At 35.0% G+C, this 17,614-nt stretch overlaps 2 protein-coding genes across 4 annotated transcripts; both read right to left on the bottom strand.

Moving 5' to 3' along the window:
• Positions 1–325: 325 nt before the first annotated feature.
• On the bottom strand, positions 326–2,235 carry LOC133850027 (uncharacterized). Of its 2 annotated transcripts, none has more exons than XM_062285987.1 (3): positions 2,080–2,235; positions 1,845–2,018; positions 326–700 (listed from the first exon to the last, which is right to left on the bottom strand). In XM_062285987.1, the coding sequence occupies exons 1-3, from the start codon at positions 2,138–2,140 to the stop codon at positions 495–497; spliced, it is 441 nt and encodes a 146-aa protein (XP_062141971.1). In that variant the 5' UTR covers positions 2,141–2,235; the 3' UTR covers positions 326–494. The 2 variants fall into 2 exon arrangements, with proteins under 2 accessions (XP_062141971.1, XP_062141970.1); XM_062285986.1 differs by having other exon boundaries at positions 1,842–2,018; positions 2,080–2,234.
• Positions 2,236–6,426: 4,191 nt separating this feature from the next.
• On the bottom strand, positions 6,427–16,105 carry LOC133850166 (uncharacterized). 2 transcript variants are annotated; one of them, XM_062286164.1, is made up of 3 exons: positions 15,948–16,105; positions 6,916–7,092; positions 6,427–6,688 (listed from the first exon to the last, which is right to left on the bottom strand). In XM_062286164.1, the coding sequence occupies exons 1-3, from the start codon at positions 16,006–16,008 to the stop codon at positions 6,543–6,545; spliced, it is 384 nt and encodes a 127-aa protein (XP_062142148.1). In that variant the 5' UTR covers positions 16,009–16,105; the 3' UTR covers positions 6,427–6,542. The 2 variants fall into 2 exon arrangements, with proteins under 2 accessions (XP_062142148.1, XP_062142149.1); XM_062286165.1 differs by having other exon boundaries at positions 6,919–7,092.
• Positions 16,106–17,614: the final 1,509 nt, after the last annotated feature.

Raw genomic sequence — 17,614 nt, 5'->3', positions numbered from 1 at the left:
AACAAGCGTATTGTTGAAGCGAGAGTCGAGGTTTTTCGTACTGATAATAATAACAACATTATTTATGATTCCTGAAAATTTGGTTGCGAATTTACTTTTGTATGACAGAATATTAGGGGTCTTTGGCTGACAATATGCCATATTTTGTACTTGATCGATATGTCACGTATATAATTTGGTATATTTTTAATCATTTTGATATATTTTAAGAATAATGTTTTACTTTTTTCCAAATTGGGTAGCGGTTATCTCACAGTCGATCACTCTCGACTGTAGTTTTTTTACTTGTTTTTTTGCGTTCCCACTTTAAAATTTAGAAATCGAATTTCAATTTGGTACTTCAGCTGCTTTAATGAGTAGTTCTTTTTAAATAGTATACATTATGATTTTAAGATCCAATATTTTAAAAATAATTTCTTCAACCGAAGAATACTTGAGGAGTGTGTACGTTGATTTATTACGGAGAAGAAGAAGAAGAAGCGAAAATCTCACTTTTAAGCCAACAAACGGGCCAAACCAAAGAACAGGATTATTGCACCGGCAATGGGAGCCAAGGAGCCGGATCCATTGCAGTTATCCTTGGTGCAGATATCGCAAGCCAACTCCTTGACCAAAGGCAGATTTGTGTCCGGTTGGCATCCTTGTTTGTTGTTCACATCGCCAAAGTAACAGCTACGTATAATTTGTTGATGACCGGGCACTGTAAAGTGAAACAAAATAAAGCTGTTAATTAACTTTCATCGTTCGCGAATCGCTAATTTGAGATAAGACAAAGTGTCGTCATTCCTTAGCGCATTTTCTAACAGATGCTAACATATGCTACCTCAGCGCCTGTTATTTTTAAACACTGAGTGATTTTTGTTTTCAAGGCTAACCCCCGTTTTACATCATATATATATATAGGTATAATATGTAAATGAACTCAGTAGCACAATTCTCACATAAGAAACGTTAGTACTGCGCAGTTTTATATTATTTTAATTACGGCTTAGTCCCACGTAGGTTAGCAATACCCCAGCCATAAAGTAAAAAGTAATAACAATAAAAATAGCCGTGACTTATTTGTGGATTACAAACTGACAGCTGCTTAATTGATACTGAGTCATCCCCGCCTAACTCATCTTACAACTCTAAAGCATATTGTTTTCAATTGTTAACCCAATTAGACACAATTACTGGGTGCTTAAAATGGATGGGAGCGGTCGTTACACTCATAAATTAAACATGTATTGAATGACACTAATTGAAAATTGTGTGAAAATTATGCGTGCTACGAACTATGTGAACTACTCCAAAGTTTTACTATATATTCAAAATAAAAACATAATTTCAGTCACGTTCGTTTCAAACATAAATACAATATTCTGTGAGTTCCTGTCACAATCAGAAATAAATCCCATTAAATGGCGGAAAATGAAATTAAGTATTATAATTCCATACAACAATTGTCTCGCATCAGTCATTTGAAATTATTCATTCTAAGAACACAAATGCGATAATTGCCTTAAAATGCAAAATAAAAAGGCAAGTGGCAAGTTTAAACTTGCATGAACAACACAATTATTAACATATTCCGTCGATGTCAACTTGACAAAATGAATGGGTTTAACTGTATAGTAAATATATATTTGCGCATAAAACAATTGTCTCTTTAATCGCAACAAAAATATCTAAAAATCCAACTCAAGTTGCTAAGCGGCGAGACATAGTTAAAATATAATTAAAATATTTGTTGGTTAATTACCAACTCCCACACACATTTATGACTGCTATGAAATTGAATTAAGCTAATTTATGAGATCACGGCAATCGTGCAATTAAGATGTGTATTTAAAACTTACAACCTTCCAGAACCTTCTTCATGCAGCCTGTGGCATTGCGAACTTGGAAATATTGGGAGAGATGGCGAGGAGGAGTAACGCGACTGCAGTCAAACAAATTGCCCGCTTCAGCTTCGAACTTCTGGCCGCACTTAGAATTGAATAGCGAGTCACAGTTGTAGCAATGGATAGCATAGCCTATTAACAAAATTCAGATATTCAGCAAAATGTTGAATGCACTTTTCGAGATCTTTCATACCCGTGCTGACCAAGACTGCCAGAATGGTTAGACACAACAGATTCCTTACACTGAACACCATTTTCGAATATACAAATTTAGTGACTGAGAAAAATATTCACGGAACGTTGTCGATCTACACGAACGAGCGACTGCGAGCGATCTGATGGCTTAAGAGTTTCAATCAGCTTGCTTGTTCATCGACACGTATCGCACTCGTATTCACAATCATATGTACACTCACATTTGCACTCAAAATATCACTCAAAGGCATGCTCATGAGTCATCATTATTGTTCTTCAGGTTTTGAGTGCGACCCGCTTGTGTGTTGTTTTTGTTTTAAATTCGCTTTCCTGAGTTTAGAATCTTCTGTTTGGCACACAAGCACCCATGAATACATAAATATCTGATTTATCAAAACCACTTTGAACATTATTTTGGGTGATGTCAGACACTTTTTGTTTTACTCACTTACGTTTTCATTTCGTACGGTGAAACCGATCCCAAAATAATAAAAGCAATAATGTAATAACTTACACAGATTATTATTGTTTCTTTTATACAAAAGAAAAAGATAATATTATATATTGATGTATGTCATATGGTGTAAACTCTCATTGGTATTCGAGTTATATCACTTCAAAAATGTATAATAAAAACTAGTTTTAGTTTGTTTTTGTGCCTTTTTATGGGACAATGATATTCAATATCGTATCTTTGATGAAAGCATATTTCATCAGTTAATATAGTTTTTTTATACTAGGCGATGCGGTTAAGTAAATAGACTTTTGGACATACAATAAAAACAATATATGATAAATAATTTACGTAATTGAGATAATAATTTAATTAATTAATCTTGGAAATATTCAAAGCATTGTTTTATTTTTAAAAATTTAAAGAAAAAAATATATATAAAACATATAAATATGAGTTTAGATTTTGACTTGCATTCTATATAGAATTTAAAACACATACATATGGATGCAGATTGCAAACGCCGGCAGCTAACCACTTTTAATAATAGCAATAAAGTTATTAAAGAACACAACAAACTCGATAAACACGCAGTGTTTGGGTATGTGTGTTATTGTCATGTTGCGTGTTGGTAGTAGAGTGAGCGGGAACTCACAGGCAAAGACAAATTTTTCTTTTAATGATTATGAAGCTTATGTTTAAGGCTTAAAAAAAAAAAAAAGTTTAATTTGAAAATAGTTGTAGTACAAATTGAAAGTTTATTATTAAAATAGTCACAAATTCTAGGATATCTAGAGAACCGCAAGGACGATTGGGATGAAATTTGGCAGGACAATAGTCCTTGCCAAGAAACTTCGATTGACACTAGTCCGGTAAGGATCGGACAGGATATGGCCGAGATATAAGATATTTTCTCTAAACAAAAAAGTCCTTGTAACTTTGTTGCTTACAGGACATTCGTCCTTTTTGGTATGTCAATCGGTTTGTGTTTAAAAGAGCTATCCTTCTGCCAAAGGACATCCCGATCGTCCTTCAAATAGCCGAGATACGGCGGATTTTCTGATATTTTGCCAATTTTTCTACACCCACCCCTTAAAAAAATTGCAAGTGCATTTTTTGGTATTATCCTTAAAATCTTTGAATGTCAATCGATAGTCCTGTTTGTTGTGATTACAAAAATGTGCATCCTTGCTAGATCCTTAAGGATTTGGCAGAGCTATGGCTAAAAAACGAATGGCCTTTTTCGAAAACAAGCTATATCTCGGTCATATCCTTGCACATTTTCAAAGGAGGTGTATTGCCAGGATCACAAGGACGAACTCTATCGATCGGCATCAAAAAAGTATGGGGTCATCTAAGGATCCAACACTTGTAATTTTCCAGTCCGGGGGCCGAAGAAAATCGCCCGAAATCGCAAATTCCAGGATATCTAGAGAACCGCAAGGACGATTGGGATGAAATTTGGCTGGATAATAGTCCTTGCCAAGAAACTTCGATTGACACTAGTCCGGCAAGGATCGGACAGGATATAGCCGAGATATAAGATATTTTCTCTGAACAAAAAAGTCCTTGTAACTTGTCTTTCAAATGACCAAGATACGGCGGATTTTCTAAAATTTTGCCAATTTTTCTACACCTACCAGGGTAGAAGGATATTATAACTTTGTGCCGGCAGAAAATGTATGTAACAGGTAGAAGGAGGCATCTCCGACCCTATGAAGTATATATATTCTTGATCAGTGTCAACAACCGAGACGATATAGCCATGTCCGTCTGTCCGTATGAACACCTAGATCTCAGAGACTATAAGAGATAGAGCTATAATTTTTTGTCGACAGCATTTGTTATGTTTGTACGTAGATCAAGTTTGTTTCAAATAACAAGCGTAATTTTAAAGCTAAGGTTGTGAATTTTGGTAAATATAATAAAACCTATAGTAGTTATGATTCCTGAATTTGGTTGCGATCAGATAAAAATTGTGGAAATTATTAAAGAAATACTTTTGTATGGGCAAAAACGCCTACTTACTAGGGCCTACTTAACATTTGAATAACGTTTACACGTTTAATACGTTTGTATGTGCATTATAATGAATCTAGGTAATTACTATGTAATTAATTAGATAATTTATTAGGTATTTTTCTAGATTCTTAGCGAGTTGCCCAATCTGTTCACAAAATAAATAACTAAAAATACTCAAAACAGATATTTACCTTAATATAGAAAACGGCACTTTACAAAATCAATGTGGTTCTCCTGTGGTGAACAGACAGCCTTAGTGAACAAGGTTAGGTGCACTTTTTTTTGTGAAAGAGGATTAACAAATGGGTATAATAACGATAATGTTGGTCTATCTTTGCATTCAAACTATCAGTGAGTAACCCGTTCACTGAGTTTTTAGCTTTATTTATCTTTTTTTCACATATAAATTTTTCCACTAAAGGTTAACCACATAATCTGCCAACATCCCGATTGCCAGCAAAAAAAATATTTCCGAAAATCTTTATGACATTTATTCCTACTCAAAGAGGCTATCGCTTATTCATTTTATGCTTGTCTTAAAGCGATCAGCTTTTCAAGTGCAATCTAAGCTTTTTAATTTGTCAGTTCCACGATTGACCAATAGATGGCGCTTTTTCAAGCTTTCACAACCCAACCACGGACAAAGATATCTCCCACTTATAGCAAGCAGGATAAAACATGTAGTACAACTTTCTGAATCTCGCATAGCTAAATAGTATAAATTAAATATCACAACTACATATGTATATGTACAAATCATTCAATAAAATGAAATAAAGTATGCATATGACAAAAATTGCATACTTTACGGCTGTGATAATTTTTTAGTTTTGCTTCGACAAGCAGCGTAACAAATTGTGTGCGTCTTAATGTCATGTTGTGGTCGAGTTTTAGAAAAGCGGAAGCTTTCATTATGACACCACAGATAAAGACAGTTTTTGCTATCAATGATTATAAAACTTATATTAAAGATTAACATTAAACGCTTTAAAAAACCAAAAAAATTTTTGCAAATATTTTGCAAATATTTGTAGTTCATTTTGAAAGAGACTTTAATTTTGTAAGTTTATTTTTTAATTTATAAATCAAGAAAGTATTTTTTTGGCCTATAAATATTTGGATTACAAAGATGAAGCGCAAGTAGAGATACATTTTGTGTGTGTGTCTGACGCCTTTCGCCGCATTCAAATTTTATGTTGGGTTTTTATATTTTATCACGTTTGCGTAAGGTTTGAGGGCGCTTGGCCATAAGTGGCGTATTCCTCATACAAATAAATAACAAGTTCATAAATTTATTGCTAATCAAATTAATTTTGTGTGGGATTCTATATTTAGTGTTATCGCATTTCAAAAGAAGAAAAAAACAAATTTTATTCAAAACAAGTAAGAAAGCTACAGTCGAGTGTGCTCGACTGTGAGATACCCGCTACCTATTTTGAATCAAAGCAAAATATTGCGTTATTATTCTCAAAATGTACCGAAATAATATACCACAAAAAACTACAAAAAATATGAAAATCGATGGGTATATTGATATGGTTACACATTTAAAATATACCATATTGCCAACCAGATTGTCAGCCAAAGCAACTAAGACTTCTAGTAAGTAGGCGTTTTTGCCCATACAAAAGTATTTCTTTAATACCATCTGATCGCAACGAAATTTTACAACAACTTTAGTTATTATTGTATATACCAAAAATTCGCTTTCTAGCTTTTCTAGCTTTAAAATTACGCTTGTCATTCGAATAGGTGTTCATACGGACAGACTCATAGAAAGACAGACGGACATGGCTAGATCGCCTCGGTTGTTGACGCTGATCAAGAATACATTTTAAATTATGACGCAATAATATATATAGAAAGGATTTCTTTAATTTATGAATATTTGAGAAGAGAAGATGTGAGAAACTTTTAGGAAACTCTTAACCCAATAAATGGATCATACCAAAGAACAGGATTATTGCACCCTCAATGGGATCAAACTAGCCGGAACCATTGCAGTTATCCTTGGTGCAGATATCGCAAGCCAACACCTTGACAGGGGGCAGAGCCTTATCCGATTGGCATCCTTCCTTGTTGTTCACATCGCCAAAGTAACAGCTACGTATAATTAGTTGATCACCGGGCACTGCGAAGTGAAACAAAATAAAACTGTTAATTCACTTTCATCGTTCGCGAATCGCTAATTTAAGATAAGACAAAGTGTCGTCATTTTAACTTTATAGTAAATATATATTTGCGCATAGAACAATAATCTCTTAAATCGCAACAAAAATGTCTGAAAATCCAATTCAAGTTGCTAAGCGGCTTATGAGATCACGGATCGTGCAATTAAAATGTTTATTTAAAACTTACAACGTTCCAGAACCTTCTTCATGCAGCCTGTGGCATTGCGAACTTGGAAATATTGGGAGAGATAGCGAGGAAGAGTAACGCGACTGCAGTCAAACAAATTGCCCGCATCAGCTTCGAACTCCTGGCCGCACTTAGAATTGAATAGCGAGTCACAGTGATAGCAATGGATAGCATAGCCTATAAATAAAATATATTCAGATATTCAGTGAAATGTTGAATGCACTTTTCGAGATCTTTCATACCTGTGCTAGCCAAGACTGCCAGAATGGTTAGACACAACAGATTCCTTACATTGGAGACCATTTTCAAATATACAAATTTAGTGACTGAGAAAAATATTCACGGAACGTTGTCGATCTACACGAACGAGCGACTGCGAGCGATCTGATGGCTTAAGAGTTTCAATCAGCTTGCTTGTTTATTAATACGTATCGCACTCGTATTCACACTAACTCAATACTCAAAAGCTCGACATTATTGTTCATCCTTGTTGAATGCGTTCTGCTTGTTGTTTTGTTGTTGTTTTCATTTCGCTTGGCTGAGATTAGAATCAAAACCAATTTGAACATTATTTTGGGAGATGTTAGAAAATTTTTGTTTTATTTACGTTTTCATTTCTTACAATGATACCGATGTTTTTATACAGCACATTGATATTACTATAATTATTGTAAATTTGAAAACCAACTAATAAATATGAGTTTAGATTTTATCTTATATTCTAGATAGAATTTATAGCACACACATTTGGAAGAATATGACAGACGCCGGCACAAAGCTTTGACACTCTATGCCTACTTTTATAAACATGCATGAGCTGGAGCTTTAATAAAGGTCTAACATTTAAAGCTAAACAACAAAGAAGTCTTGAGAATATGTTCAAAAATTTGTAGTTCAGTTTAAACGAAACTTGAACTTTGTAAATTAATTATTCAAATTTATAAATTGCTTTTGAATTTGGTACTTAAGCTGTTTTAATAAGTAGAAACAGAATAAATCATGATTTTAAGGATTCTTTCAACTTATTTATATTTGACGAATGTGTACATTTATTACAGAGACAAACTTTTAAGCAAACAAATGGACTACACCTAAGAAAAGAATTATTGCTCCAGCAATGGGAGCCAAGGAACCGGATCCATTGCAGCCATCCTCGGTGCACACATCGCAGGCCAAAGTGAAAACTAAAATCTTCGCTATTGTGGGGAACTCGCAGCCCTGTTTGTTGCTTACATCACCAAAGTAGCATTCATATCGAGTTCCTTGACGTCCCAGTATCGCTTAATTGAAAATACAAAATTTATGTGAATACTGTTCAGAACGTAAAGCTGTTGGCACATAAAGTACGTTAGTATTACTTTATATTAATTTAATTAAGTTAATCACATTAAATATCTCAAATAAAATTGATATGGGCGAATGAATGGCAATTAGTCAAAATGAATGTGTATATATATATATATATATATATATATATAGATATGTGCTTAAATTATTTACAAAAGATTTCTTAATATAATATTTAGGGGTCATTTAAATATAAAAGTTTGAGTTACTATGATAATTATATTATATGCCTTTATTAGGTTTCAGGAAATCAAGGATGTTCGAATTCTTGGAGAAAGATGTATAGGACAGAAAAGAGAGTGGGAATTGATTTCGAAAGAATTTAGCACGTAAGAAAATTTCTAAAGTTATTGGTGTATTGTTTAAGCTTAAAGATTTGATTAGCTTTATAGATAGCAATGAATTAATTAATTAATTTATTATTATAAGGTATTCTGTAGTAACTGCGAAAGAAGTTGAATGAAGAGTTTTGCATCCGTCTGTGTATATAAATGTATAGTTGGGTAGACTTGCTTTGATATTAGCAAAGTGTTTTTTAATGATTATGTCGGTGGTTTGTTAGGTTGGTCTGTGTTTATTATGCCCAGGAAGTGTTTAAATGCCCACGAAGAATCTTTGGAGTGGTTGTGGGAGGCTGGAGCGAATTTAATGTCTAAGGAGGCTGTCATTACCATACCGATCTTTGTTAATTGAAATGGTTTATTGTTTAATTTTTTAGCTTTTATGAGTAGAGGTGACTCCTTAGCAGAGTATATATTTTTGATATGGTTATTTTAATAATAATAATTTAGATAACTGTTTGTGCAATTAAGATGAGTTCTTAAGACTTACGTGAATCATAATGTAACTTCATACAGCCTGTTGCTTTTCCAACTTTAAAAAGTTTGCTAAGGTGATCAGGAGGTGTAACGGTACTGCAGTCCATCAATTCGGACTGATTTCCCTTGCAGTTGGGATTCTCAAACGTGTCGCACCTATAGCAATGGATGGCAAAGCCTATAAGCAAAAGTTTAATATTCAGTAAAACGATGAATGCACTTTCCGAGATATATCGTACCCGTGCTGGCCAAGACTGTCAGAATGGTTAGACACAACAGATTCCTTACAAAGGACACCATTTTTGGAATACACAAAATGGGAATGCTTCGACTGAAAAAATAATTCACGAACCTTTGTCGATCTATACGAACAAGCGACTGCTAGCGATCTTGATGGCTTCAGAGTATTTATTAGTTCGCTCCATATTGCACACGCTTTCCTGTTTTTAGAATCGTGTGTTACGCATACTAAAGCCCATATATGATTTTGTCAAAACCACATTGTGATATTTTTATACGAAAAAAATTAAAATCAATTATTGGCACTGTATGTATATATATATAGGCATAATATATTATGCTGTTATATATTATTTTAATACTTTACTTTATTAAATGTTGCGGAATAGCAGCACAAAAAAATTATTTTTATAGGAAATTATTCAAAATAAATAATAAATAAATATATTTACACGTACAGTTGGATCTTTAATCAAAACACACATTTCTAAAAATACGACTCAAGTTGATAAGCCGCAGTCAACAAGTAATTTAAATATTGGATGGTTCAATTATAATAATTTATATGAATCCACGAATTGTGCAATTAAGATGGGGTCTTTAAACTTACAGATTTCCACAGTGTACTTCATGCAGCCTGTAGCATTGCCAACTTTGACATCTTGGCTAAGGTGAGGATAAGGTGCAACGTTACTGCATTCAGCCAAATAACTCTCATTAGCCTTAAAATTCTGGCCGCACTGGGAATGTAATATGGTGTTGCAATCATAGCAATTGATGGCATAGCCTATAAGTAATATTCAGATATTCAATGAAATGTTGAATGCACTTTCCGAGATCTTTCTTACCCGTGCTGAGCAAAACTGTCAGAATGACTAGACACAACAGATTCCTTACACTGAACACCCTTTTCGAATATACATACAAATGTTGCGACTGAGAAAAATATTCACGGAACGTTGTCGATCTACACGAACGAGTGGCTCGCTTGTTCATACACACGCATCGCACTTTGCTGAGTTTAGAATCTAGCCTAAGTGTGATTTTGTCAAAACTACGTTGCCCTATTTACTTGCGTTATCATTTCATTCGATGAGGCCGATCGCAAGAACTTTTTTATACAAAAGAATAAAACAAAATGGAATTTTTATGTGTGTAAAATCTCATGGGTATTCATTTTTAAAATCTGTTTTATTTTGTGTTTTAATGTGGGGCATTGATGTAAAATATCGTATCTTCAAAGAAATCAATTGATAAAATGTTTTTTACGAGAGTATAGGATCAGGTAAATAAACTTTTGGATGAAACGTAATAATAACAGTGTAATTAATTTAAATTAAATAAGTGATCGTGCCATTGTATTCTTTATAAAAATTGAAAGAACAACATATAAATATGAGTTTAGATATTACATTAGTGTTTCCTATTAAATAGTATAAATCAATATTTTAAAATAAAACTCAATAATGTAAAAAGGATTCCTTTAATTTAAGAATATTTGAGGAATGACGCGTACGTTTATTACAGAGAAGAAGACGAGAGAAACTTCAATGCAACTCTTAAGCCAACCAACGAGCCACACCTAAGAACAGGATTATTACACCAGCAAAGGGAGCCATTGAGGCGGAGCCATTGCAGCCATCCTTGGTACAGATATCGCAAGTCAATATCTTGGCCTCGTCCAGGGCTGCAAACAACTGGCATCCTTGCTTGTTGCTCACATTGCCAAAATAACAGGATCGCTCAATTAACTGAAAACTGGGCTCTGAAACGAATTCTAAAGAAAACTGTTAATTAATTTACATCGGAAGTGTTTCGCTAATTTGAACTCAAAGGACACGAAATAACTTGACAAAACCCAATTTTGCATTATCTACATATAACAAATGTAACATATATGTATATGCAAATTAAAATTAATGTTCTGTTCAGTAACTTAAACAGAAAATTAAATACGGTTTTATAATTATTTTGATTATACATATGAATAATTCCATACAACAATTATATCGTATTAGTCATTTGCTTTAAAATTCTAAATTAAAAGGCAAGTACCACAGCACGTCGAAACTTGCATGAACTATACAATCATTAACATATTTAATGGATGTCAACTAGAAAATTGTATATAAATAAATATTTGAACATAGGGGGCTGTCCATATATTACGTAATCACGTTTTCTGTGATTTTTGACCCCCTCCCCACCTGGTAATCAAAAGTAATCAATTGATGAACACCCTCCCCCTAACAATGATTACGTAATCACAATAAAAAGAAAAATATGAAAATTTGTTCTTTTAATCTGTATTTTCAAAAGAAGATTCCAGCCAATCTTTAATATTTTTTTATTATTGGAAGTTGGCTTGTCAAAATCTCTTTATATCCGCAGGTATCATCTTAGTCTTCGACGTCTACATAGTCCTCGTCAAGCCATTCGAGGTCTTCACATCCTTCGTATGACTGAATTACTAGGCATTCTCCCTATCGCCGTCCAGCCACACGGTAAAAGGGTTTCTTTGATTTCCAATCGAAGCTTACAGCTACATTTATATGAATTATTGCATTCGGTACTTAGCGACAGATTAATCGGCGCTAAACCAATTTTTTGAATAAATACTTTTGACAACAAAATTTTTATAAAATGATTACGTAATCATTGTCCAAGAACCCTCCCTCCCCATGTAATCAAACATAATCATTTCCTTGACCCCCTCCCACCCCCTAAGTGATTACGTAATATATGGACAGCCCCATAGCACAATTGTCTCTTTAAACAAAACACAAATCTCAAAAAATATGACTCAAGCTTCTATGTGGCTAGATTAAAGAAAGCGGCTGGTTAAAAATAATAATTTACATTAGACCACGGATTGTGCACTTAAGATGGGTCCTAAAACTTAAGGATTTCCACAGTCTGTTGCATGCAGCCTGTAGCATTGTCAACTTGTAGTGAGCGAAAGATATATTGTAATAAAAGAAGTTCCGAATTTCCCAACTTTTTTTTTTTTTTTTTTGGTATTCTAAATATTGACGCACCCTATCTTAGTCATCTCACTATCTGCATTTTGCTTATCACTGTCTTCGAAAAGCTCTTGCAAAAGCTCGGCTTACCATGCGGTGCAGTGGAGTACAGTCGAAGTGAAGCGAGCTTAGCAGAAGAGAAAAAGCAATTAGACAAAGCAGAAGTATTATTGTCTCTCGGCCACCCATTACTTTCGGTGAGGGGATGTGCTTTATGCCGCATCTCACCGGTCTCAGGGCGCGGTTGTTTAGTGTGGTTGGGCAGGTGCGTCGCATTTTGCGGAGTGATTGGGGCCTTAGCAGACGAGCTGTGCGTACCATATACAGCGGCCTATTTGTTGCATGTGCAGCATATGGGTCGTCTGTGTGGTATGAGGCAGCAAAGACTGTTGTGGGCAGAAAGAAAGTGCTGGCTTGCCAGCGTGTGATTCTTTTAGGTTGTCTGCCTGTGTGCCGCACTGTTTCTACGGAAGCTTTGCAGGTATTGCTTGGTGCAGCCCCTCTTGACTTGGAAGTCAGGCGTAGAGCCTTGATGTTCAAGATTAAGAGGCGGCTGCCATTGCTGCGGGATGAGTGGTTATTTGATAGGGACGTAAATAGCTTAGCAGTGGATAGCTGTAAGAAGTTATTGAAAGAGTGTGTTCTGTCTGACTGGCAGGTCAGATGGGATGCAAGTGTGAATGGGCGGGTGACTCGCGAATTTATTCGTGATGTCAAGTTCACTGCAGACCGTCCAGACTTCAGATTTAATCTGAGTCTCGGATTCTTGTTGACTGGCCATGGTTCTCTCAATGCATTCTTGCATCCGAGAAGCCTGTGCGATAGTCCGGAATGCCGCTGCGGTTTGGCAGCGGAGACTGCCATGCATGTGTTGTGTGAATGCCCACTGTATAGCGATATACGTGTGATGGATGAGCTAGGGATTAGGCAGACTGGTGGTGGGTTTGACGTAAGTCAATCACTCTCCACTAGTACTTGTGTAGGTAATTTGAATGAGTTTGCCCGCATTGTATTTGCGAGACGGCGGATGAGCGTTCCTGGAGGCAGGAATGAATGATTGTGAGAATAATGTATGCATGAGGGGAATGGGAATGCTAGGTAGGCAGGCGTGAATCGGGATGTATGAATGTGGGGTTGCAATGAATCGGAGCGTATGTATGTTGTATGTTTGATGTGTCCACCTGGGCCACCAACCCGTAACTGTTTGGAGTTAAAATTGGTAGTACCTTTGTGGTACGAAACCTGACCGGAGGTTTTTCTGGTACCACGGGAACCAGGTGCCCGCGGACATATGTCCGTCCTGGTATTTGGTTGCGGCCCTTTCGGGAGTATCGTGGTGGCTGTGGTTTACCATCCAAATGCGGATAGAGTGGAGTGCTCGACGTGGAGTTGCGTAATACAACCGGTTGCCGTGATACCATAGATCGGAAGAGGTTTTAGATGGGCCTCGCTCCTCACACAGGAGGTTGAGCCAACCCAAACAGTTGGCTCTTCAATGTGTACCCGTGAATTGCTCCATGGGGGGCGCTGATTCGACGCTTAAATTGAATCGTCGTGAGATAGAGCCAACATGGCAGGTGCTCACGTTAATCTACCAAATTCCATGTCTCTCGGCCACCGAATTTTATAATCCCACGTGATTCTGCAGATTATATAATCTGGCAGAGGAAAATACCAGATCAACCCCAAGCGAAAATATATGTGAGAATAGACGTGTATATACAAATATATATATATACATATATAGTGCAGTGCAAAATTCGTTAATTAATACAGGTATGAAGTGGAAATAATTGTGAGTGTAGTTTATAACCATACATATCTCTCCAATACAGGCGTAGAGTCCCCAGAAATTCGGCTCATCGAGTTCGGCACTGGTGGATGGTAGCCTCTGTGGGTCACTAATGGTCCTCTATTACAACTATAGAGCGCCGTGTGACCCTAGCGAACAACTATATATTGGGTGCACAAATTTGGTTTGTCCCCGACATACACCCAAGATCACGGCCTAGTTTGGTTTAATATTAACGGAGCACATACAGGTACATTCGCCTGAAGACCAAGAATACACTGGATGAGTAGTGTATAGTGCGACACAAGTACCAGAATCCACAATGCAACAACAATAAGTTCATTTTTTTGTATCAATCATTTCTCATTGCTGCTATGATTTGCTGAGATGTGACACGAATTACATCGTCTGTGTCTTCTAGTTATTTGTATTAAATTTGTAAACATAAAATTAATAATTCTGATGGAAAATTGTTGAGGCATACTCGTGGATACAACAAAATGAAATAGTTCTAATTTCTGGTACATTTATATTAATTATCTGTATATTTTCTCATGTAGTACATTATCAACACAACATTATCATCGTCACTCATCTTCGACATGGTACCACGACCGTAAGAAAACGACATCTGAGTAAGTTAACTTAAACAAAGTAGAAGTTACAAAAGGTAACCTTAATGATACAAATGATTTTTATAAATGTGTCTAATTATTAATCGAATGAAATTATCCCGAGTACGTCTCAGACTTGAATTAATTTTGTAAATATTGGTAATCACATATGTATATAACAAACGGAGTATCATGAATTCTTTTATAATTAAAAATTCACATGAAGTGATTAATGAAATATATATAAATAATAATGTTTTGCTAATTTTGGTTAATATGGTCTGTCGAGTAAACGAAGGGAAGATGTCGAATATATAGAAAACTTAAATATGAATTAAAGTAGGGGTAACTAATAAAAAAAAAATCGAAAGTTACCATGGTCGGGAGGGTAGAGATGAGGAACTGAACATTTAGATTCCTCTACTAGGTAATTCTTAGAAGGAAACTCCACTGAAGCGTGTGTCGGCGCGAAATCTCTTTTGTTCTGCATTTTATTTTCTATTAAGCTTCTTTTTTGTGTATATTATTGTACATTCCGTTTGCGTATTAACTATTTGCATGAAGAACCCCGACCAATCCGACGAGCTAGAACCGAGCATAGCAAGAATACGCAACCTACCAAGCTCGATCACGGACAATCAGTGTCTTCTAAAGCCTGATAAGGTTTTGGTGCACTACATACCCTGCTCGTTGCCAAAGTAACAGCTACGCACAATCACAGACTCTGCAAAATGAACTAAAAAAAGATGATAATTAACTTACATCGATATCGAATCGCTAATTTGAGAATAAAACAATGTATGTTACATATTTGCAATTTCAATTTTATGTAATTAACTATGCGGACAAAAAATTCGTTATATATTTGCACATCGAAAATGGATCTTTAATCAAAACACAAATCTCCAAAAATTCGGCTCAAGTTGAAAGGCGGTGGCTTAAACTTCATAAGTAATTAAAATATTAGTTTGTGTTAAAACTTACGGGGTTGTACAGTCAGCTCCAAGCAGACTGTGGCATTTCAAAATTCCAAAAAATAATCAATGCTATTGCAGTCTATTAAATTATTCGCATTAGCCTCAAAGTTCGCCCCGAAATTGCCATTGAAAGTCGAGTTATAGCAATGGATAGCATAGCCTATTAACAAAATTCAGATATTCAGCATAATGTTGAATGCACTTTCCGAGATCTTTCATACCCGTGCTGGCCAAGACTGCCAGAATGGTTAGACACAACAGATTCCTTACACTGAACACCATTTTCGAATATACAAATTTAGTGACTGAGAAAAATATTCACGGAACGTTGTCGATCTACACGAACGAGCAACTGCCAGCGATCTGAAGATTTAAGAGTTTTCATCAGCTTGCTTGTTCATTCATACGGATCGCACTCGTATTCACACTCACACTCATACTCGCACTCAAAGCCATACTCAAAAGCTCGACATTATTGTTCATCCTTGTTGAGTGCATTCTACTTGTTGTTTTGTTTTTGTTTTCAATTCGCTTGACTGAGATTAGAATCAAAACCAATTTGAACATTATTTTGGGAGATGTTAGAAAATTTTTGTTTATTTACGTTTTCATTTCTTACAATGATACCGATGTTTTTATACAGCACATTGATATTACTATAATTATTGTAAATTTGAAAACCAACTAATAAATATGAGTTTAGATTGTATCTTATATTCTAGATAGAATTTATAGCACATACATTTGGAAGAATATGACAAACGCCGGCACAAAGCTTTGACACTCTATGCCTACTTTTATAAACATGCATGAGCTGGAGCTTTAATAAAGGTCTAACATTTAAAGCTAAACAACAAAGAAGTCTTGAGACTTTCAAAATTTGTAGTTCAGTTTAAACGAAACTTGAACTTTGTAAATTTATTATTCAAATTTATAAATTGCTTTTGAATTTGGTACTTAAGCTGTTTTAATAAGTAGAAACAGAATAAATCATGATTTTAAGGATTCTTTCAACTTATTTATATTTGATGAATGTGTACATTTATTACAGAGACAAACTTTTAAGCAAACAAATGGACTACACCTAAGAAAAGAATTATTGCTCCAGCAATGGGAGCCAAGGAACCGGATCCATTGCAGCCATCCTCGGTGCACACATCGCAGGCCAAAGTGGAACCTAACAACCTCAATAATGTGGGCAACTTGCAGCCCTGTTTGTTGCTTACATCGCCAAAGTAGCAGTCATATCCAGTTCCTTGACGTATCACTTAATTGAAAATAAAAAATTTATGTGAATACTGTTCAGAACGTAAAGCTGTTGGCACATAAAGTACGTTAGTACTTACTTTATGTTAATTTAATTAAGTTAATCACATTAAATATCTCAAATAAAATTGATATGGGCGAATGAATGGCAATTAGTCAAAATGAATGTATATATATATATATATATATATATAGATATGTGCTTAAATTATTTACAAAAGATTTCTTAATATAATATTTAGGGGTCATTTAAATATAAAAGTTTGAGTTACTATGATAATTATATTATATGCCTTTATTAGGTTTCAGGAAATCAAGGATGTTCGAATTCTTGGAGAAAGATGTGTAGGACAGAAAAGAGAGTGGGAATTGATTTCGAAAGAATTTAGCACGTAAGAAAATTTCTAAAGTTATTGGTGTATTGTTTAAGCTAAAAGATTTGATTAGCTTTATAGATAGCAATGAATTAATTAATTAATTTATTATTATTAGGTCTTCTGTAGTAACTGCGAAAGAAGTTGAATGAAGAGTTTTGCATCCGTCTGTGTACAAGTATATAAATGTATAGTTGGGTAGACTTGCTTTGATATTAGCAAAGTGTTTTTTAATGATTATGTCGGTG

This window comes from Drosophila sulfurigaster, chromosome 2L (assembly GCF_023558435.1).
Source record: "Drosophila sulfurigaster albostrigata strain 15112-1811.04 chromosome 2L, ASM2355843v2, whole genome shotgun sequence".
Lineage (NCBI taxonomy): Eukaryota > Metazoa > Arthropoda > Insecta > Diptera > Drosophilidae > Drosophila > Drosophila sulfurigaster.
This window is presented reverse-complemented; position numbering and strand designations above follow the sequence as displayed.